Source organism: Acomys minous (genome assembly GCF_964271855.1).
Source record: "Acomys minous genome assembly, chromosome: 18".
Classification (NCBI taxonomy): domain Eukaryota; kingdom Metazoa; phylum Chordata; class Mammalia; order Rodentia; family Muridae; genus Acomys; species Acomys minous.
The window spans coordinates 12781570-12806832 of NC_140501.1; the positions used below are offsets into that span (position 1 = coordinate 12781570).

At 36.7% G+C, this 25263-nt stretch overlaps 1 protein-coding gene across 1 annotated transcript; it reads left to right on the top strand.

Moving 5' to 3' along the window:
• The first annotated feature begins 18384 nt into the window (after positions 1-18384).
• Positions 18385-24949, top strand: SLITRK6 (SLIT and NTRK like family member 6). The gene is made up of 2 exons (XM_084768002.1): positions 18385-18967; positions 21216-24949. Exon 2 carries the CDS (start codon positions 21240-21242, stop codon positions 23760-23762), a length of 2523 nt encoding a protein of 840 aa, XP_084624128.1. The 5' UTR covers positions 18385-18967; positions 21216-21239; the 3' UTR covers positions 23763-24949.
• The last annotated feature ends 314 nt before the right edge of the window (positions 24950-25263 follow it).

Consider the following 25263-nt stretch of genomic DNA (forward strand, 5'->3'; position numbering starts at 1 on the left):
CTGGCCTCAAACTAACTTTAGCAATATGTTTTAATCTTTTGTCTCAAACTCATTCTCTGCCTCATTCTGACTTAACCTATGTCTAGCTTGTGCTCTCTGTAACCCATTTCTGTAAACCTGTCCTGGTAATCAACTGTTGGTTAAAAAAACAAAAAACCCTGAATCGTTTACTGGAGCTTCCAAACACGGTCCACGCTGCTCGCCACCATCTTGGACCACGTCCCCTGGAGGGGGAGGCCTGGTGGCATCCAGAGGAAGGATAGCAGGCTACCAAGAAGAAACTTGATACCCTATGAGAATATACAGGGGGAAGAGGTCCCCCTCAGTCACAGTCATAGGGGAAGGAAGTAAAGGGAAAATGGGAGGGAGGGAGGAATGGGAGGATACAAGGGATGGGATAACAATTGAGATGTAATATGAATAAATTAATAAAATATATTTTTTAAAAAAACGAAAAACACAAAATAAAGCAAAAACTTTCCTCCTCCAGTTGAACAGGCTCCTAGGCACATCACTGCATCAGAGAAACACAGGAGCATCATCCAAGAAGGCATATGAAGGCCTGGGTCTACAGAGCTGAGCAGAGTTCACACTTCAAAATTCCCAGCGATCTCTGTGGTCTGTTCTACCATGAGCATCAGACAGCTTAATCATCTACCAAATGCTGATGATAATACCAGCATCAACACGTGGGCTGGAGAAGCAAGCCAAGTGAAGATAATAAAGGTGATGGAGAGACCACCTCAACTCTGAACTAGATTCCTTTCCAGCCTTGAATACTAGGCTCTGAAAGCAGAGATTATTGTTAGAGCAATCATCACTTTGAAAGTAAGACTTCAAATCTAAAAGAGGAGAAAGCCAATCCAAACAAACAAACAAACAAACAAAAACACACACAAAAAAACAAAACTTTTCAATGGAATCCAATCAAAGAACCAGAAATAAACCCACACACATATGGACACATATACACACGTATGCACACTTAATTTTTGACAAAGAAATCAAACCATACAATGGAAAAATGATATCATCTTCAACAACATATCTAACTGGATACCTAAGGATAGAAAAATGTGAATAGACTCTTATTTTTTAGCCTGAATGAAACTAAAATCCAAGTAGATTAAAGACCTCAACAACAACAACAATAACAGCAACAACAACAACAACAACAAGCCAGACACAATAAATCAGTTAGAAGAAAAAATGGGGAAGATGCTTGAACTGATTGGAACAGGAGACAACTTCTTGAACAGAACACCAATGTCTCAGGCTTTAAGATCAACAATTAATTAATGGGACCTCATGAAACTGAAAAGCTTCTGTAAGGCAAAGAACACTGTCAACAGATCAAAACAAAATCGTACAGATTAGAAAACTATCTTCACCAACACTACATTTGACTAAAGGCAAATATCCAAATTATATCAAGAACTCATAAATTAAACACCACCAAACCAAAATTTCCAATTAAAAAATGGGGTACAGAGCTAAACAAAGCATTCTCAACAGAGGATTATCAAATGACTGAAAACACTTAAAAATGCTCAAGAAAAAAAGGAAAGAGAATATCTACAAAAAGTATATATGCTCATATATTTATTGTTAATATATCCCATATAAGATGTATGTGTTATATACATAACATATAATATATACTAATAATATACATAGGTAGAGAATAGCTATGATGCTACTTAGCTCTTAGGTTTCTGAGTCAATAAATATAAAATAAACAAAAAGGATTAAAAAATAAAAATGCACAAAATCCTTAGTCAACAGGGAAATTGAAATCAAAACAATTCTGAGATTCCATTATAAAACTGTAAGAATGGTTAAGATCAAAAACTCAAGTGACAGCAAATGCTGGTGAGGATGTGGAGAAAGGTTCCCAATCCATGCAAGGTGCATGGTTATTTCTCGGGAAGCACCTCTAGGCTCCAGTTAGTTGGCTCTGTTTGTCTTCTTATGGAGCCCCTGTCACCTTCAGGTCCTACTATCCATCCCTTCAATTTTCCACATACATTTTGATCAATGTTTGGTTATTATTTTGCCTCTGTTTGGATCTGCTGCTTGGTGTAGCCAGCTATGCTAGGTTTCTGTCTGTGAGCATAGTCAAGTATAAGTAGCCTCTATTTCCTGTCCTGTTCTCATGTCAGTTGGGCATATTCTATCTCTTATTCATCCATCAATTTTTTTCTCTGATTCATAGCTTTGTCTGCCCCTCAATTAGATGTCACCTTTCAACATGGCAGCTTTCTTCAATCAACTAACTTTACTTTAATTGTTTGGGATTTAAGGTATGTACTGAGGGCATTTCTGTATTCCAGCCAGTTTAAGTATGAGGTCAGATTAACTTGAAGTGAAGTTAAAAAGAGTCTGCTGCTTCATTCGGCTCATAGTACTCAGAAGAGTTTCATTATTTTAATATATGACAATATAAAACAATATCTTATAAAGTATTATTAAACCAACTCTTTTTAAAATAATGTCTCCTCATTTTCTGGTTTACTTTAAAATGTTATAATGTTACCTAAGAGATGTTTCTACATAGGACCATTACAGAAGAATGCATTCCTATTAATAGGAAAAGATGAGATTTCTACTTTATAACTCAAATAATAAATCTCATAAAAATTCCATGTCATCCTTAACATCAAAATAGATATATCAATATGAATAGGATTTGACAAGTAAAAATATAGAATGTTTCACAGAGTAGTTTAATTGGATGCATTAGAAGCAAAAGGATAAATCAAATATTATCAAATAATATATTAGTTATTTTTACAAACTATTTTGTTGTTTCCCCTCCTCTGTGTCCTCCCACTTTTTGCACTTTGCTCAGGACTTAACAGATTGCAGATGATTTATAGAAAAAAATGAGTTTATTTGGGGCTTAGATTTTTAGATATTTAGAATCTATGATGTTATTGTGGGGAAAGGGGCAGCAGGAAGGCAATAACTCAGAAATTCCATACTCATGCACAAGAAAGAGGCAGAGAAAGGAGACTCCTAATCTCTAAGTCTTTTGAAGCCACTTAGTCTACCTCCGAGTGACATACCTTCTCCACCCTATACTTCAAGGTGTACTTTCTAATTCTACTTAAATAGTTCCACTAACTGGGAAACAGGTATTCAAATATATGACCCTTGGAGGCTACTCTCATTCAAACCAGAAAAGGGAAATGTTAAACATTGGTTACAAGCAAAGGACACTAAGGATGACAGCAGAACAGAAACACTAGAGAATGATATTTATCTCTGATAGGTTTATTAGAAAGATTCAGTTTTTTAGGGTTCTGGGGATTTGAACCCAGGTTTTTGTGAATGCTGAAGAGGCACTCTCCCACAAGCTAAAATTCCACATATAAAGGCATATTTAAAAAAAAAAACTAAAGACAAAATTTTATTTTTTTAATTTATGTTTAGCTATAATGAAATAAAAACATTTTAAATTATAATGACTGAAACGTGAATGCTGTAACTAACACTAAAATAATGAACCAAGTTGAGTATGTATGATCAATTTTGTTTTTATGAAGAGTCTGACACACTTACACAAGGTATTTTACCATGACCAAAGGCTACTTAATTCACTTTCTAAAGTTATGACAGGAAAGGGAGACATCAGATGCCATAACTGTCCCATGAACGTGGACAGCTTATACTATTTACATGTGCAAAACTGTTTTAAATAAGTAAGTATAGATATGGACAGTCATTGAATTTACTTGAGTATGAGCAAGGAAGAATTAAAATACAGATCAAGGCATGAAGCTGTTACTTCAGAAATCTCAGCACAACAGGAAAAGCAGTATCTTTAAAAACTGAATTCAAACCAGTGGCCATTAGTACATCAGCTTAATTCTCATTTATTTAAAGTTAGAAGAATAAATGAGGTAGAAATTGTCAGTACAATGAGCAAAGATGAGAAAACTACCACTTAATATGCATTATATCCTAATGGGTTACATGGCTTTTAGATCCTATGTAAAGTCTACTATTGTACAGCAACTTGGCTACTCTGGCAAGGAGTCACATCCAAAGACCTTTTGGCTTTATATGATTCAGCTGTAATGCAGACACAGCTGGAATACAGACATGCCCTTAGGACACATTTTAAACCTCAAACATTGAAGTTAAAGTTAGGTTATAGAAGGAAGTAGCCATGTTTGAAAGTGACATATAATTGAGGGGCAGGCAATGTAGTGAATCAGAGAAGACCTGACACAGTAAGTCAGACATAGGAAATGCCTAACTGTCACAGGGAGAGGAAAGACAGGCTACTTAAGAGTACAGCAGGGACAGGAGGAGAGGCTGCTTATTTGTTTGTTTGTTTGTTTTGTTGTTGTTGTTGTTGTTGTTGTTGTTGTTTTTAACTGAGAGTTGACTACCAGGACAGTTTTACAGAGACAGTTGCATAGAGAACAAGCCAGACACAGGTGAAAACAGAACAAGCTACAGAATGAGAAACAACGAGAAGATTGGAAGACAGTTTGAGGCCAGACAGAGAAATTCAGCCAAGAGAATCCAGCTGTAATCAGTCAGCTTTGAGAGGAGTTTAGTCCAGATGAGTTGATCCAGTGAGAGTTCAGAAAGAGCTAGAAAGGCTTGGGAACAGCTTGCATCTCCTTGTTCGAGGATATAAGAGCAACATGTACAAATCATCAATCACATGTATGTATGTAAGTATGTTCATCAGTGTGAATCATTCACACATTACACATTTCTGGAGTAATTTCTCCTTAGTTGATAACAACACATATATGCTGACCTGAATGAATCTTAGAGAAGTGGCTGTACAAGTTTGCATTCCCACCAGCAATGAAGGAGTGTTCCTTTTTCTCCACGTCCTCGCCAGCATGTGGTGTCGCCTGAATTTTTGATCTTAGTCATTCTGACGGGTGTAAGATGGAATCTCTGAGTCCTTTTGATTTGCATTTCTCTGATGACTAAAGGCATTGAGCATTTCTTTAAATGTTTCTCAGCCATTTGATAGTCCTCTGTTGAGAATTCTCTGTTTAGTTCTGAGCCCCATTTTTCAGTTGGGTTATTTGGTTTGGTGGTGTTTTATTTTTTGAATTCTTTATATATATTTTTATATTAGACCTTTATCAGATGTAGGGTTGGTGAAGATCTTTTTTTTTTTTTTTACAAAGTTGCTTTGTACTGTTGACAGTGTCTCCTATGTTACAGAAGCTTCTCAGCCTTACGAGGTCCCATTTATTTATTGTTGACCTTAAGGCCTGGGCTGTTGGTGTTCAACCACTTTGGAAATCTATCTGGCACTTTCACAGAAAAGTGGGAATAGAGTTTCCTCAAGACCCAGCTATTCCACTCCTTGGAATATACCCAGAATATGCTCCACCACACAACAAAGACATATGCTCAACCATTTTCATAGCTGCTTTATTCATAGTAGCCAGAACCTGGAAACAGCCTAAATATCCCTCAGTTGAAGAATGAACAAAGAAACTGGTATATTTACACTATGAAATACTACTCAGCTTTAAAAACAAGGAAATCCAGAAAATTTTAGACAAATGTATTGGACTAGAGATGGTCATACTGAGTGAGTTAACCCAGAAGCAGAAAGACTCACATGGTATATACTCACTTACAATTGAGCACTAGTCTAAAAGGCATGTCCCACGGAAGTCTTCACTTAACAGGAGATTGGGATAGATGTGAGGACATCCTACTGAGACTCTAGGTAAGAGAAATATAGATGTGGAAGTAGAAGGACCCAGAGGGTCCTAGAAACCTTCAAGTAGAACATCATGATGGGTGGATCGGGGCCCAGGGGGTGTCTGCTCAAACTATTGCACTAACCAAGGACAATACAAGAAGTAAACATCTAACCCCTACTCTGATCTACTCAATGGATAGGACATTCTCCACAGTTATGTGGAGAGTGGGGACTGACTTTGACATGATCTCTGGTGCCCCATATTTGACCACCTCCCCTTGGTAGTGAGGGCAGGTAACATTCAAAGAAAGAATAAGCAGGCTACCAAGATGAGACTTTTTTTTTCTTTTTATTTATTTTTTTATTAATTAATTTATTCATATTACATCCCAGTTGTTAGCCCATCCCATGTATCCTCCCATCCCTCCCTTCCTCCCACTTCCCTCCTACTGCCCTCCCCTCCCCTAAGTCTGTGTCTGAGGGGGACCTCCTCCCCATGTATATGCTCATAGGGTATCAAGTCTCTCCTTGGTGACCTCTTATCTTTCCTCTGAGTGCCACCAGGCATCTCCATCCAAGGGACATGTTCAAATATGGGGCACCAGAATTTGTGTGAAAATTAGATCTCCTTCACCACTCACCAGTGGAGAATGTCCTGTCCATCGGCTAGTCTGGGTAGGGGTTCGAGGTTTACTGCCTATTTTTTCCTTGGCTGTTGCCATAGTTTGCAGAGGACTCCAGGGCCCAGACTCACCTGTAGTTTTCCAGGACCCGCTGGATCCTTCTATTTCCTCTTTCTCCCAGGCTTCTCATGCCTAAAGTCTCAATAGGATGTCCTCCCCTCTTACCCACTATCCTGGTAGGTACAGTTTTTCGTGGGGATGTACACCTTGGGCTAGTGTCTCGATATAAATGAGTATATATCATTTAGCTCTTTTTGCTTCTGTGTGAACTCACTCATTATGACAATTTCTAGTTCAATCCATTTGTCCACAAGTTTTGGAAATTCCTTGTTTTTAATAGCTGAGTAGTATTCCATAGTGTAAATTTATCACCATGCACAAAACTCAAGTCCAAGTGGATTAAAGACCTCAACCTAAAACCACAGACATTAACCCAGTTAGAGGAAAAAGTGGGGAAGAGTCTGGAACTCATAGGCACAGGAGACAACTTCTGAACAGAACACCAACAGCCCAGGCCTTAACATCAACAATTAATAAATGGGACCTCATGAGGCTGAGATGCAAGGCAGGTGACACTGTCAAGAGAACAAAGCGACAGTCTACAGACTGGGAAAAGATCTTCACCAACTCTTCATCTGACAAAGGTCTAATATCCAAAATATATAAAGAACTCAAGAAATTAAACACCACCAAACCAAATAACTCAATAGAGAAATGGGGCTCAGAACTAAACAGAGAATTCTCAACAGAAGAATATCAAATGGCTGAGAAACACTTAAAGAAATGCTCAACCTCCTTAATCATCAGAGAAATGCAAATCAAAACGACACTGAGATTCCATCTTACACCCATCAGAATGGCTAAGATCAATAACTCAACTGACACCTCATGCTGGCGAGGGTGTGGAGAAAGAGGAACACTCCTGCATTGCTGGTGGGAATGCAAACTAGTACAACCACTTTGGAAAGCTATCTGGTGCTTTCTCAGAAAAATGGGAATAGGGCTTCCTCAAGACCCAGCTATTCCACTCCTTGGAATATACCCAGAGGATGCACTACCACACAACAGGGATATATGCTCAACCATGTTCATAGCAGCCTTATTCATAATAGCCAGAACTTGGAAACAACCTACGTGTCCCTCAATAGAAGAATGGACCAAGATGAGACTTGATAGCCTATGACCATATAGTGAGGGAGGAGGGCCCCTTCGGTCATACACCTAGGAGAGGGGAATAGAGTGAAAGCGGGAGGGAGGGAGGAATTGGAGGATACAAGTGATGGGATAGCAATTGAGTTGTAATCTGAATAAATTAATAAAATTTAAAAAGACATTTTAGAGAAATAATCAGTCTTAATAAATACTAGAGAAACAATTTGTTCTCTTACCTATAGAACTAAAATTAATCTTCATAACATTCTTTGATTCTTTAAAATTCATTTTGTAAGTAGCAGTATTCTCTATAAGTGAATAAACTCTGAGCCAAAACAAAATGAAAGGAAAAATCTAGACTCTGCAAAATGACTTGCTGTTGTAGAGGTAATTTACATCTCATTATGATGTAATTTTCTCACTTAAATAGTTAATTTATTCTTGTTTCTAAAATTGTGTTACTATGTGTGGTGTGCACAATGGTTTCATATACACTATTTGCTCCATATTTCATATAATTCTTACAGTATAATAATACAGTATTTAGCATTATCAGTTAAATATGCAAGGAAAATAACTAAATCCATAGTCGTCTAATTGGTCAATTAATTACTACACCATGCATTTCATTTTATTTGAGGAAAGTTAATAGTGAATATTAAAAAGAGCATCTTCTGTGGAATAACAAATTGCTAGTGGTTCTTACAACTACATCTTATAATACTTCTTTATAATTTTTAACATTTAATGTACTTCTAGCACTAGAGAATGATAATAATAAGATTCTATTAGCAATGAAGTTACCTGCAAGACTAACAGTATGTTTTTCTGCACTATTTTTAAAATTCCACCAGAGGGCGGTAAAAGAGTAAAAAATGCTTAAACTCAAGGTGGGTGTAGAATGATCTTAATTTTTTAAGATTTTTATAAAAATATTACACACTGCCTTTATACTGTAAATCTTCATTTTTCATATTATTTACTCTTTACATACCATGGAATATTAAAGTAATCTCTAATTGTATCAAGGTTATATGTTCTGAGACACGTGGCTGTTCACAAAGAAGGGAGATCAGGTGAGTGTTGCTTTAAATTGACTTCTTTCCCAAGGTAAGGAAGCTGTGCTGCAAATGTTTGTTTCAGTCTGTGATATTTCTAAAGTTAGCAAGCATTATATTCTAGAGCTACCGAGAAAGTGATAAGCCATATGAAAAATATGTTTCTGATATTTATTCATCAACAAAAATGTAGTGCTTCAAAGACTGTTATTACTACATTCATTGTCTTTCAATGACTTTAAACTTCACACTTTTTTGAGATGAACAAATGTGTAGTCTAAGTGTTAGTTTCAACAAGCCTTCTGTGTAAATAAAATTTTATTCATTTTACTGGGCAGCAAATAATCTGATGTGATGTAATATAAATATATCTAATATTTAATCCTAATGATTCTTGTAATATAGTCTCCTCTGCTCCATAAAATCAAAATGTATTTTATGAAATAATTAAAATTTAATAGAATAATTTGATCATAATAATCTTAACTTTATTCAAGTTTAATAAGTATTAAAATTTTATATTCATTATTGCCATATTTTAGTATAGAAATACATAGAAACTATAGAAACTGTTTCCTCGTTTTTCTGATGAACAGAATTCCCAAAACTTTTTTGGTATTTACAGTTTTGGACTATAACCTCTGGAAAGTTCAATTTTTTTGTAAGAAAAAATTTGGAATATATTGGAAGTGTGAAAGTGAAGGTGCAGATGGAAAAATCAGAGACTGGATATCTACATTATATTTTAAATGCTCATATAGATCTTTACACCCTACAGTTTTCGTGTGTGATTTAATATAAAGTATAAAATGCATAAATGTAGCATAAGTGTAGGTCTGCTTTGAGAGAATATTTTCACTTTTTATGTGAGGAAAATTTATCACTCAAAGGTTTGTTCTCTGAGTTCTGTAATACTTCAAACATTTTTCTATGCTCATGCATATATGTGTTTAGAACTGACCACTTGGTGTTGCGTAACCTATTAGGGCATCACACTGGAAAAAAAAAAAACAATCTTCCTTGCTCAATTGCATTAATTGTCTGGAGTACCTCATGTAGGGGAGGTTCCTCATGAGATTTTCCCATTCACATAACCTGTGAACTGAAGTCATTGCTTGGTTGCCAGCAGGTTTTGTGCACATACATATATGATTGCAAATATGTAACAAGGAATTAAGAAAAGTTCATGAACTTGAGTGAGAGTAGGGGGCATAGAAGAGTTGGAGGATGACAAGGAAGGGGCCAAAATGCTAAAAATGTAGTACTCCTGTATGAAATGGACAAAAAGATCAAGTAAAAGAATTTTATATTAAAAGTATAATATTTTTGTTTTGAGATTTAGAGCAAAATTACTATTCCCTAAAAGTTTGAACGTTATTAAATAAGACTGTCACCATTAATTCTTTCCCTCTTTAACTTAGTAATTAGTTTCCCAGTGATAACATCATTGATTCAGAATATTATGTTTACTTAAATTTCACTATGATCAAGGCTAGTATTTCAACCTATGTGGTGCTCTGATTCACCTGTTGAAGCAAGAACTGCCAATTCTCCATAAACTTGTACCTTACCAATTATTTTACCAATCTTATCAATATTACGTGTTAGCACTTCCAAATTATCATACCAAGTAATTTATTTGTACCCAAACCAATATAAAATTGAGTAATTACTTTTCTTTTTTTTTCCCCCTTTATTAATTTATTCTTGTTACATCTCAATGGTTATCCCATCCCTTGTATCCTCCCATTCTTCCCTCCCTCCCAATTTCCCCTTATTCCCCTCCCCTATGACTGTTCCTGAGGGGGATTACCTCCCCCTCTATATGCTCATAGGGTATCAAGTCTCTTCTTGGTAACCTGCTGTCCTTCCTGTGATTGCCACCAGGTCTCCCCCTCCAGGGGACATGGTCAAAGGTGAGGCACCAGAGTATGTGAGAAAGTCATATCCCACTCTCCACTCTACTGTGGGGAGTGTTCTGTCCATTGGCTAGATCTGGGTAGGGGCTTAAGGTTTACCGCCTGTATTGTCCTTGGCTGGCGCCTTAGTTTGAGCGGGACCCCTGGGCCCAAATCTGCCTATCATAATGTTCTACTTGTAGGCTTTTCATTTCAAGTAGCCCATCTTAGGTCCCTGTTCTCTTCACATAAGATTATTATTGTATCTATTTATCACTGGAAACTAAAAATATATCACAGATGAAATATGTTGATTTGGTGACCTTCGCAAGCACCTTCTTTAGTATCTGTGCATGTCAACTGAAACAATGATTGTGCCCTTCCATAGTGTGCAGGAAACCTCAATTTGGGATTTCACAGAATAATGAGATCCACTCACCCATCCATTGCTTGTTGTATTAATTATGAAGGTTTTTCAGGTTTTAGTAAAATAAGTTCATGTAAGAACAATTGTTTTTTAAAAGTATTAAAATACATTTTATTAGTTATAATTAATTTAAATTTATATCTCACTGTGACTTATATCTCACTGGAGTCTCACTGTGACTCTACAATAAACAGAGGAAATAAGTTCTTATAGACAAAAGAAAACAGCTATAATTTGGCAGGTAGTATATCAAAGCTTACCTACCATTCAGTTCTCCTTGAGACAATTATAATTCCTATTAATTCTTTTAATAAAAATTGATTTTATATGCTGTATCAATATGATATGTATAAATAAATGCATAAAACAAACAGACAATATGGTTTCTTGGAGACAGACAGACCACTCTTTCTAAGAACATAGAGGCAGATAAATGGGAATTTTCCTGGAGTAGAGTGTATTTTACTTCCTGATTATAGTTTCAAATTTTGTAATTAGGCAAACTTTACCCATTCTTCTCTAAAAAATTTCATTTTATTGATGTAAATTGTTTTATAAAATGTAAAATATGGTGTCAAAATAAATATGTAAGGTGACATTCAGCTTTGGGTTTATTGGAAAATGTAATTTCAGGTTGTTTATTTTTTTTAATGAGATAAACTCATTTCAATCCATATATAGACATTTAAAGAAAATATGTTTGAGTTTCGTTCCTCCTTTCACACGTACTCTGCTGCCTCATATTTGACCATGTCTCCTGGAGGGGGAGATCTGGTAGCACACAGAGGAAGGATAGCAGGTTACCAAGAAGAGACTTGATACCCTACAAGCATATAAAGGGAGAGGAAGTCTCCCTCAGTCACAGTCATAGGGGAGGAGAATAAAGGGAAAATGGGAGGGAGGGAGGAATGGGAGGATACAAGGGATAGGATAACCATTGAGATGTAACAAGAATAAATTAATAAACTAAAATTTAAAAAAAGAAAAGCAAAAAATAAAAAATAAAAAAAGAAAAAGAAAATATGTTTGAACAAGTTATATTAAATATTTATTTACTAATGTTCATAGATATTTTGTATGGGGGACCAGTAAAATAGCCCAGCACATAATGGCATTTTTATGTAATCTTATAGACCTGAATTAAATCCAATGAACTCATATAAAAGAGGAAAGAGTGAGCCAATGCCAGAACTCTGTCATCTTATCTTCATCTTTAGCCTGTAGCACATAGTCCCTCCCCACACATACATGCAAACACTGATGATCATAAATAGTTATTTTTTTTAAAAAAAATACTACTGATTCTCTAGAATCAGCAGTCACCAACTGCCTGTATCTCTGCATGTAGTGATAGATAAATTTGTCAAAGAATTTGTGTAAAGCAACGCACAAGTCACTTCATTAGCATCTATTTAATCTTTGATTTATATTGATTTATATTTTGTTTTGTTAACATTATTATAAATGTAAATAAGCTATGGAGTATACAAAACAAGATGATAGCTGTTTTGAATATTTGAATTGAATTTTTTAAAATATGACTTTACTAGTTCTTAAAAATGACACTTATTAAAAGATCTGTGTTTAAATTTTGCTTCACATGACAAAACATCTAGTAAACATTTGCAGTCTACTTGTGGGTTTCTCATTCCCGAAGTGTTGCTGAGATTTTTATTTCCATCTAAAACATTTAATTATATCCTATATTGTGTCAAAAATGACCCAGACGTCTATCTCTGCAATTCTTAAGATTTCAGAAACCAGCTCAGTCCTAAATAGTTCACTTTAACACTTAAACATTACTCTAAAATCAGTGCCCATGTTTTCTGAGGTACAATTAATCCAGTGATAATTGGATAAATATATATTATTGCGATATGTTCATCTAGCCCAGTCTGGGCTCTTACTCACTATGTAGCTAAGCATATCCTTGAACTTACAATTGTACTGTCAGTCTTAGCTAGCACTCTAATCTTGTGGTAAAACAACATGAGGTAAAAGGGCTTCATTTCAGTTTACAACCCATTGTGCAGTCCATAGTAGTCAGAACAAAAACTCAAGGCAGGACAAGGGCCAAGAGCAGATGCAGGGACCACAGAGTGCTACTCACTGGCTTATTTCCAATTACTTGTTCAGTCTTATTTTTTATACAGCCCAGAAACATCTACTAAAGGGTGGCACCACCCACAATGGGTTGGGCCCTTTCACATCAATACGAGTTTAAGAAATGAACCACAGCCCTACCCACAGGCCAAGCTGGTGAGAGTACTCTCAGCTGCGTTTTCAACTTCCAAATCACACCTGCTCAAATCATACTCATGGAAACTAGCAGCATAGTGCCGACCTCTAACATTTTCCATGTAACCCCGTATGAAGTATTCTAACATCATTTCTGAGGATGTGAGTAAACACCTTCATGAAAAGTAACTTAGCCCCAGTTTCCTGATAAGTGAAGGCTTTCATGGGACATGCCCCTTGGGCTAGTATGCAGATATAAGTAAGTATATACCAAAGGGGAGGACATCCTAGTGGGACTCTAGATGAGAGAAGCATGTAAGAATAGCAAAGTAGAAGGATCCAGAGGGCCCTAGAAACCTACAAGAAGAACATTATGATAGACAGATTTGGGCCCAGGGGTCCTGCTCAAACTAAGGCACCAGCCAAGGACAATACAGGCGGTAAACCTTAAACCTCTACCCAGATCTAGACAATGGACAGGACATTCTCCACAGTAGAGTGGAGAGTGGGATATTACTTTCTCACATACTCTGGTGCCTCACATTTGACCATGTCCCCTGGAGGGGGAGACCTGGTGGCACTCAGAGGAAGGACAGCAGGTTACCAAGAAGAGACTTGATACCCTATGAACATATATAGGGGGAGGTAATCCCCCTCAGGAACAGTCATAGGGGAGGGGAATAAGGGGGAAATGGGAGGGAGGGAAGAATGGGAGGATACAAGGGATGGGATAACCATTGAGATGTAACAAGAATAAATTAACAAAATAAATAAATAAATAAATAAATAAATAAATAAATAAAAATAAAAGCTAACATTCACAATAAAGAAAAGAAAAGTAACTTAGCAGGAATAACTTTCATTTTACTTAAAATTTCATTTTACACTTTGTTACTTCAGGAACATAAAGTCAGGACACTCACATTGTATTCACAGTAAAGAGCAGAAAGGAACAGATATATCACTGCTGCCACTTCTTGCCTACCTTTCTTCATTATGCAGTCAGGACTGCCTATGAAACACCCAACTAGGGCCTGAGTCTTTCTGAGTCAATTAACAATTGAAACAGTTCTCCACAGGTGAGGCCTATGATGGAGTAGGCTTCAGGGTGGGTACAGGGTGGTGAGACCTCTAGTAGCAGGGGTCATGAAGACTGAAGAGGCCACTCTCTAATCAAACAAGACTCCTAGTGAAGGGAGAGGAACACCAACCCAGCCACAAAAATGTCCACCCAAAATCTACCCTGCCTAAAATACAGGCAAGTATAGAGCAGATGACTGAGGGAATTTCAAATCAATGCCTGCCCTAAACTGAGAACTACACATGAGAGAGAGCCAACCCCTGACACTTTTAAAGACACTGTGCTTTGTCTGCAGATAGGATCCTAGCATAGTTGTCCTCTGAGAGACTCCACTCACCGATGGATCTAACCAGATGCTGAGACTCACAGCTGAACATTGGGTGGAGCAAAGGGAGCCTTGTGGAAGGGGGTGGGAGGAAAGGAAGGGCTTGGAGGAGAGAGAGGTCCCGTAAGGAGACCAACATGGGAAACTAACCTGGAGCCAAGAGGGCTTTTTGCCTATTGAAAGCACCAAAAAAAGGACCATGCACAGACTGGACCTAGGCCCCATACATTTGTACTACATGGACACTTTGGCCTTAATGAGGGTCCCCTAGTCAGGCAATTTAGGGCTATCTCTGACAAACACTCTGTTCTGTGCATTTTTTATCACTTCTGCCTGGTGGGGCTCCCTTGCCAGGCCATCATGTACAGGATATTCTGAAGCAACCTAGTGTTCTGGGGTGGGTAGATGGGAGAACTCCCCTTTTTCTGGGGAGTAAGTGAGGGGGAATTGGGGAAGAGGGAAAGAGGATGGGACCCCAGGAGGAGAGGAGGAAGGGGGCTATGATTGGGATGTAAAAGTGAATAAGAAAATAAATTACTTTTTAAAAACCAATTCCCCACAAACATGTTGCCTGGTCACTCTTATCTAGACAATTCCTCTAATGTGGCTCTCCAGGATATAATGCAATATTGAAAACTGAAAAAGAGGTTCATGAATGCTGGCAAATACCACTTGAGAAACACAACCATGGTCCTTTGTTTCCTCTCTCTTTCTTTCCTTCCTTCCTTCTTACTTTCATCCTTTTTTCCTTCCTTCTACTCTTTCCTCTGCTTTGTATCTGCCTTCTAATTCTATGTTTCCCAGAGGCACAAATTTTCATAAATGTCATGCTCATCTCAACTTTGATTTTTAGCAATTAATATGGCTTCTGTTTCCTACAAGAAAGCAGGAAAGTGTGCAACTCTGCACCATAAATCTTAGTAACAATCAATGAGCTGACTTCCCCCTTCTCTGAAGGGCCTACCAAAACTAGGCTCATTTCCTCTGGCTGCATGATATACTCCATTTAAAGAAAACTGTTTCAAATTTACACTGGATATTTAAACATATGTAAAGAGAGATGTTTTAGATAGATAGATAGATAGATAGATAGATAGATAGATAGATGTGAGGAAGAGAAAGAGAAAGAGAGAAAGACAGAGAGAGAGAGAGAGAGAGAGAGAGAGAGAGAGAGAGAGAGAGAGAGAGGGAGGGAGGGAGGGAGGGAGGGAGGGAGGGAGGGAGACGGAGACGGAGACGGAGACGGAGACAGAAATTTCACATTAATTTTGACTATCTCCCATCCTGGAGTTAATGAGTAAAGGTGGGAAGATAGAAAACACATTATGCTGTTTGCTGATGATTTGATTTCAACTTTGGAGTTTTTATAACAGAAAAAAACTGAGGAAATATATTGAGGTCATCAGATACTAATACACACCTGACATTAATGGTTTGTAGTTTTCTATCTATCTAATGAAATTACTGATGCACTTAGTAAGGCATAAGGAATAGGCTTACATACAATCATTGTGACTGTTCTAAGGTTTGTTTTTAACTAACACTGAGACAATGCTTAGAAATGTTTTATCAACCTTATTATTATTATTTGCATTAAATGTTACAGATTGTACTAAAAATAAATTTTCTTGCTCTGGTTAAAAGTTACAAAACAGGGGCTGGAGAGACAGCTTAGAGGTTAAGAGTACTGTCTGTTCTTCCAAAGGTCCTGCGTTCAATTCCCAGAAACCACATGTTGACTGACAACCATCTACAATGAGATATGATGCCCTCTTCTGCCCTGCTGGCTCACATGCAGAGAGAATAAGTATAAATAATAATTAAATAAATCTGTTTTATAAAGTTATAAAACAAGTGAATTTTGTTTCGGTGCTGAGAATAAAACCAAGGCCTTCCTAACCCTGGGTAAGCTTCTGCCACTGAGACATACTCTCAGCCTGACAGGATCAAAAGCCTCTTCACTCCTTTTCTATTGCTAATTATTAAACAGTAATTCTGCACCAAAATAATAATGCACAGCTAAGGAATTAAAAATTCGGTACTTAAAATTTTTGCTACTAAAAACAGTTGTATGTTCAAATTGGCTAAAACTAGGTAAATATGTCAAAGCACAGACATACTTTCAGTTGTCAGAAGAAATTTTCATCCCAGACTTGTCTTTTTCTAATGGTCCTTCCTCGAAATATGAAATAATGAGTGAGAATATTATATTCTTTAAAGATGGTTGGGGTTTCTCCTTTGTCTCTCTCTGTCTCTCTCTATCTCTCTGTGTGTCTGTCTGTGTGTCTGTGTGTCTGTCCTCTCTCTCTCTCTCTCTCTCTCTCTCTCTCTCTCTCTCTCTCTCTCTCATTATCTCTCTCTTCCTCTCTTCTCTTCCTCTCTCTCTCTCTCTCTCTTCCTCTCTCTCTCTCTCTCTCTCTCTCTCTCTCTCTCTCTCTCTCTCCTCAGTTTTTTGAGTCAGGGCTTCTCAGTATAAAAGGGCCCAACAGTCCTGGGATCAGTTTGTAGCTAAGGCTGGTTTCGAACTCATAGAGATCTGCCTGTCTTTGCCTTCCAAGTGCTGGGATTAAAGGCAAGGCATGCACTATGGCCACATGGCTGCTCTCTTAATTTTTGATTGGTGACAATTCAATTTTATACATACCTATCCATACTACTGAGTAGGTTGGAATTCATCCATTAGTACAAACTGAGAAAGTGATTCTCTAATCTTAGTCCAATTGCCTCTGTTTATACTCTTATTTCTCACTTTTTTCTTACCCTCTTGACATTACCTCATTTTAATGCACCCAATGTCACCTACTGTCAATCAGTGAATAATAATCCATTTGTCATTCTTCTTCTTTGATGATTTAAATATCATTAAATTTCCTTAGTGAATTTCTCAGAAATAAGACAGGCTTAGGAATATGGTGTCCCAAATCTTTAAGAAGAGTAAACCTAAATAGAATGTTTTTAGAGAAAGAATATATTCATTTTAAGAATAAAATATTAACCATTTGGAAGGCTATGAAATTATTTTTATAAGCAAGCCATTGGAGAAGTAAGTAATCTAAAATCTGTGATCCAGTAGAAAGACTTTAAAACTTTAAGAACTGAGGAAGCATAATTTTTAAATATGAATGATTTAGGAACATTTATTTTTTCTCAGCTCATTCAGAAAATCAGAATCTTACAGTTACTATAGAAATAACTTGATTCATTTTTATTTGTTTAATACAATTTCATATTTAGAAATGTGACATGAAGCTTAAAACCAAGGTAAATATTCTTATTTATTTAAATACCTTTTAAAATAATTGCACTTCCATTATAAAAAAAAAGTCTGAATAAAACAGAAGCAGCAGCCACCCCTAATATTTAGCTTCATTATAAAGCATTAGCTCTAGGGGGAAAAATAATGAAGCCTGAAACCCTGAGTCACACATAAGATTTTTGATTTATTTTTAAGATGGTGAGAGAAAAAGCCATGTTTTTTCAGGAAAGCGTTTGCATTTGTATCTTAAAAATTTAATTAGTGCCCAATTTCAACTCAAAACAACAGGCAAAAAACGACAGGAAGTACCAATTCTGCAGGCAGCATGCTTGTCATTTCAGTGTGTGTGTGAATATGTGCGTGTGTGTACAGTACACTGCTGTGCAAGAAATTATTGCAACACTATTAATTCATCTTTCTTTCATAACAAAATACATTATTAAGCACTAAAGCCACATGTGATTATTTCTATCAAAATCAGTTTGTTCCCTGTTTGGTAGAAAAGCAGTACAAAGACCATTTGCAGAAATAGGAGGAGTTGAACAGTCCCAAGGTGGAGCTGTCTCCTGTGTTATATGACACTGGCAGATTAAAGCACTTCTGATGGGGACGGGCTTAAAGGCTGAGTCAAAAGCCAAGAAGTCTCTTTATTTACGCCTACCTCCCAGTCCTTGGCAATCTGACTAATAACAAACTGAGCTAACTAGAAAGACAGGAAGGAGAGGAAGGAGAGCATTACAGCAGTCCGGCTCTACAACCAAAGAAAGCAAGAGTGAGCACTCCGGCAAAGCATCTTGTTTATTTACTGTGATCAGCAGCTTGTCAATGGTTAACTATATGCAAAACAAAGTCAGCATAGCTGTGAAGTATGCCGTGAATATTAATTGAGGGGAGAAGGACTACAGCTTCAGCATGTTCCAGTGTGTGCTCTGCCTGCAAGACTTTCAATGAAAATAAGTGCTCAGTGTTTTGTCTTTGACCAGATGCTTCAACTTCTTCGGAAGCTATGAGACTTGACAAAAAGTGATATTTGAAGAGAAAGTGAACTGTGGTCCTGTGGTCTGCATTTATTTTTACATAAAGAAACTGATTGACTTTGGACACCTTGTTCAGCTCTGCATTTCAGATAGCGCCAGGAAGTGTCTGCTTTACAGGTAAGAGCAATTTCCCCAGCTTTTTCCTATCATGATATTTGCATAATCTTGAAGTGGGTGAATCTCTCTCTCTCTCTCTCTCTCTCTCTCTCTCTCTCTCTCTCTCTCTCTCTCTCTCTCTCACACACACACACACACACACACACACACACACGCATGCATCTTTTCCTTAAAGGATACTCAGTTTCATTTTTGTTCACTGGCCAAGCTAACACTGTAGCAGATGCCTGTTCTGAGCAAGGGGCATTTAGTTCAACAGCTGACTGTACGGAAGAACAGATATCATAATATGCCATTATTATTTTTAAACATGCAGTTTGTTGTTAGAAACTAAAAGTGTGTGCTTCCTGGAGGATGATTAAATGCTACGGTTGAATTTCAAGTATGGGCACAATATGACACAATGCTTTGAACTTTGTATGATACTTTTGTAAGGTTCTGTCATGATATTATGTAGTCTTTGAAAATATACAAATGAAATTATGACTATTTTAAGATAATTATATTAAACATGAACAACAGAGGTCGATTCTTAAAAACTGTGTACATTTCTGAAAAGATTAAAAACTCTTCCATGCACATTTTGAATTGCATAAATTGCTTATAAGATAAAAATAAGCTCTTCCCATCTGGAAAGTATTTACCGTGTTCTCAGGATGTGCAGTTGATGGAATATATCAAACTCCTTGTTAGGGATTTATGAATAAGTTAGACATTTGTGAGGCAAAGCACAAGCTCATAGCTCCAACACAGGCTCCTCAGTTCTGAGCAGAGTACTTGGAATTGTTTAAAATTAGTCTGTCTCCCTGTGGCCATGTAAAGCCTCCTGATTTTGCCTTGACACGCAAAAGCTTTGTATTGCTTTGTTCCTTCAGTTGACTCTTGCCTTCCAGAAACTTTGGGCTGTAACCTTCCAAGGAAATAATGTATTTTGAGGAGCCAAGGTTTATTTCCAGCCTTATTCACTAAATCTGGGATAGTTTATGTGTTTGTAAATCTTTTAACTAAGGTTAGTTTATATATTATCTACAGTATTGAAAGGGAAAAGTTTACATATATTCAGAATATTTAGAGTTATATGTGTTTCTCTTGTCACTGCAATAATTTCAAAGTGAGTCTTCCTGAGGATTGCTGATATGCTTGTAATTAATTTTGTGTGAACTGGAACAAATGATTGTTTCCTAACTTATCATTGAAGAACAACTAAACCATATCCTAGAACAGCTTTAAAAGAGTGCAGTTTACTTCAGAGCTCCTTGCTTGAAAACATATGCCTTATTAAAGGCTTGATTGGGCAATGACATTCAGTGTCCTACAGCCTGCTAAATGTATCCTTTTCAAGTTATTGGCCAGACTTTTACAGGATGCAATATTTTGTTTTGTTTAACAGAATACTGAAATGCATGTTAATGATTGTTTTCTCTTTGTTTAGTTAAGTTTTATTTCATTCATGATGAAATTGCAAAGTAGCAGGAAGTATCTCACATCTAGAAATCCAAAATAAGGTGTGAGTTTTTTTAAATATGGGTGTTCTTAAACATATAAATTTGATACTCAGATGCTCATACAAAGTGCCTCAGAAAGAAGAGCCAAAATTAAGTCATTCTTATAATACTATGTTTTACTTTATAACTAAAGACAATATTCCTTAATCTTTTTAAATGAATTTTCAGTAATATGCATATATTTTGCAAAACCAGACAAGTTAAAACAGATTATGTTTATACATAAGTAATTATTATATCAGGGCCATGAAAACATGCATGCATATGCAAATATATACACACTTTTCATCATTTTTTATCCCCAGTGTTCGTTATATTATCATATGTGTGTGTGTGTGTCTGTGTGTGTGTGTGTGTATTTCTGACATTCATGGAAATTTTCTTCAAGACGAAAATAGTCAAGTCAAAAAAGTCAAATTCACTTATTCAATTTTGGACAATGACTAAGTATCCAGTTAGTGAGGAAGCCATTTTCTAACCTGTGAAATCCAGAATCTTTATCACTTTTCATCACAACTGCTGATGACGTGTTATAAATTTTAATAGTCCCAAATTTTGAGCAAGATACAAGTTAAGGTTAAGTTAACAACTCTGTAAATAGTGATTTAAATACTGAAAGAAAAAGTAGATACAACAAGCTATTCAGAGCTTCACAGTAGTTTTCTTTGTATAAAAAAAAACTGTCATACACAGCTCCCTGCTTTTGCCCATTAAAAGACCTTGTTATTGCATTTTTTTTGCAGACTCAGTTTCACCCATAGGACACCATGAAGCTGTGGATTTATCTTCTTTATCCATCTCTCATTGCTTGTCTGTCTCTACAGTCCCAATCACCAATGCCCACAGTCAGGGGCTCTTGTGACACTCTTTGCAATTGTGAAGAGAAGGATGGCATTATGCTAATAAATTGTGAAGAAAAAGGCATCACTAAATTATCCCAAATAACTGTGCCACCATCACGACCTTTCCACTTAATTTTATTAAATAATGGCTTGACAATGCTTCACACAAATGACTTTTCTGGGCTTACAAATGCACTTTCCATACACCTTGGATTTAACAACATTGCAGATATTGAGACTGGTGCATTCAATGGCCTTGGGCTTCTTAAGCAACTTCACATCAATCACAATTCTTTGGAAATTCTTAAAGAGGATACCTTCCATGGTTTGGAAAACCTCGAATTTTTGCAAGCTGATAATAATTTTATTACAGTAATTGAACCAAGTGCCTTCAGCAAGCTCAACAGGCTGAAAGTGTTAATTTTAAATGACAATGCTATTGAAAGTCTTCCTCCAAACATATTTCGATTTGTCCCTTTAACCCATCTAGATCTTCGCGGAAATCAGTTGCAAACATTACCTTATGTTGGTTTTTTAGAACACATTGGCCGGATACTGGATCTGCAGTTGGAGGACAATAAGTGGGCCTGCAATTGTGAATTATTGCAGCTAAAGAACTGGTTAGAAAACATGCCTCCACAGTCTATAATCGGGGACATTGTGTGCAACAGTCCTCCTCTTTTCAAAGGGAGTATACTGAGTCGCCTGAAAAAGGAATCTATTTGTCCTAGTCCACCACTCTATGAAGAACATGAGGACCCATCAGGATCTTTGCTTGCCATAACATCTTCAACAGGTGACAGCCGCCTATCAACCAAGAACACATCCATTTTAAAACAACCTACCAAAGCACCGGGTTTGGTACCTTACCTTACAAAGCCATCTACTCAGCTTCCAGTACCTTACTGTCCTATTCCCTGTAACTGCAAAGTCCTCAGCCCATCAGGACTTCTAATCCACTGTCAGGAGCGCAATATTGAAAGCTTGTCAGATTTACAGCCTCCTCCACACAATCCCAGGAAGCTGATTCTTGCAGGCAATATTATTCATACCTTAATGAAGTCTGACTTGGTGGAGTATTTCACCTTGGAAATGCTTCACCTGGGAAACAATCGTATTGAAGTTCTTGAAGAAGGATCGTTTATGAATCTAACAAGACTACAGAAGCTCTATCTCAATGGCAATCATCTTACCAAACTAAATAAAGGCATGTTTCTTGGTCTTCACAGCCTTGAATATTTGTACCTTGAATACAATGCAGTAAAGGAAATATTACCTGGGACCTTCAACCCAATGCCTAAACTGAAAGTTCTTTATTTAAATAACAACCTCCTCCAAGTTTTACCACCACATATTTTTTTAGGTATTCCTCTAACTAGAGTAAATCTTAAAACAAACCAATTCACCCATTTACCTGTAAGTAACATCTTAGATGATCTTGATTTGTTGACCCAGATTGACCTTGAGGATAACCCCTGGGACTGCTCCTGTGACTTGGTTGGATTGCAGCAGTGGATACACAAGCTTGGCAAGAATACAATGACAGATGACATCCTCTGCACCTCCCCAGGGCATCTCGACAAAAAGGAACTAAAAGCCCTCAACAGTGAACTTCTTTGCCCTGGTTTAGTGAATAACCCTTCACTGCCAACTCAGACTAGTTTCATTATTGTCACTTCTCCCACAATGGCAGCCGACACAGCTGGGACTATTTTAAGTTCTCTCACTGATGCTGTTCCCCTATCGGTTCTAATATTAGGACTTTTGATTGTGTTCATAACTATTGTATTCTGTGCTGCAGGAATAGTGGTTCTTGTCCTCCACCGTAGGAGAAGATATAAAAAGAAAAAGGTGGATGAGCAAATGAGAGACAACAGTCCTGTACACTTGCAGTACAGCATGTATGGTCACAAAACAACCCACCACACAACAGAAAGACCCTCTTCCTCTCTCTATGAGCAGCACATGGTGAGCCCCATGGTTCACGTCTACAGAAGTCCATCTTTTGGTCCGAAGCATTTGGAAGAAATTGAAGAAAGGAACGATAAAGAAGGAAATGATGCAAAACATCTTCAGAGAAGCCTGTTAGAACGGGAAAATCATTCACCACTTACAGGTTCAAATACGAAATACAAAACTACAGACCAACCAACAGACTTCCTATCCTTTCAGGATGCAAGTTCGTTATACAGGAACATTTTGGAGAAAGAAAGAGAACTTCAGCAACTGGGCATCACAGAGTATCTAAGAAAAAACATCGCTCAGCTCCAACCAGATGTGGAGGTTAACTATCCTGGAGCACATGAGGAGCTGAAATTAATGGAAACATTGATGTACTCACGACCAAGGAAGGTATTGGTGGAGCAGACTAAAAATGAATATTTTGAACTCAAAGCTAACTTGCATGCTGAACCTGACTATTTAGAAGTCTTGGAGCAGCAAACATAGAGGGGCAATTTGTAGTCATTGGCAGAAATACTGTGATGCTGACTTAAGTCCAAACCTTGGAAATAAGTGCCTTACATGGTTGTCATCAATCAAAATTCAGCACAGCAGTAATCCTATGGGAGATAAAAAAGAAAGTGAAACTCAGGGATTGTTGAGGAAGCCATGGCATTATCTTCGGGCAATTAAGCCTGTTTCAAATAAAACAAGCCCTTGCATATAACTGATGCAAGGATTATAGTAGTATTTCTCTATATATTTCAAAGTATTTCATAGAATTCCTCTTGCACACCAAAAGGACTGAATATCTAAATAGCTCCAGTGTTCTTGAATACTTTAACCATGGCTGAATAAAATTAGATTTCACCAGTTCAGAATATACCTGTATAATATATATGTATATAGTATGTAAGGGATATATTCATAATCAACATATATGTCAGAAATTTTCATTGTCACTAAATTTTTCACAATAAAACAAAAAGTATTGGAATTTAAATTTTAAAATGGCAACAGTAAATATAAATGTAAATTTTGTAATTATATGGGCCATTAGTGATTCAAAATTCTCAACAAAGAATAAAGGAAAGCAAAGCTTAAGCTTAATGAATTAAGACACAAGATGACAAATATTTCATTGGGAATAAATATGCAAACATGTTAGTTTAATCTACACATATTGTGTGTGATTTCTTTTGATGTAAAGCTGCTGTGAAAGTAAGGTATGTCATTTGTGTTTAACAGTCTCTTTTGTGGATATTGTTTTAAATGCTACTGAAATTCTACTGTATATATGAATAAGGCACTTAGTAAGGTTGATTCCTTTCATAGTGTTAATTATTTGTACAACTGGGTGACAATGATTAAAATATGTCTTTTGTGAAAAGAAATTCAAAAGTATAAAATGAATAGTAAAAATTGCTTTATTTTTGTTGACATACACTGATAGATGCCATAGATTAGTAGCAGAAGGTCCTGCTACAGGTAAGTGTTTTAGTTGCCTCAGGAGAGGGACAGTGTAGCTTTATTTTACAAGAAGGTATCACTAGATTTCTATGAGCTATTTATTCTGTACAGTTTTGTATATTTTTGGTTCACAAAATAATTATTCTTGGGTGCCTTTTAAGAAAGTTTAAAAATTACTGCTCACTTCAATAAAACTAAAATGAAAACCATTTTCAACTGGGTTTCAATCAGTTTCTCTGAGCTGTGATTTACTCATTCCATGAATATCTCTTCATTGTGCTCCCTGCACATAGAAAAGGCTAGCTCCATTTGTATGTGCACAGTAGGCTTTTGTTCAATACACACACACACACACACACACACACACACATACACAAACATAAACACATATAACATTTACAAACAGAACTAAACTTTTCAGTTTTCCATATGAATGACATCAAACCAAACTTAATAAACACTTATTTATTTCTAGTTATAATTTTCATATACTAGTTTCCACTGGAGCAAAAGAATCAGTCAGTGTAATAGGGATCTG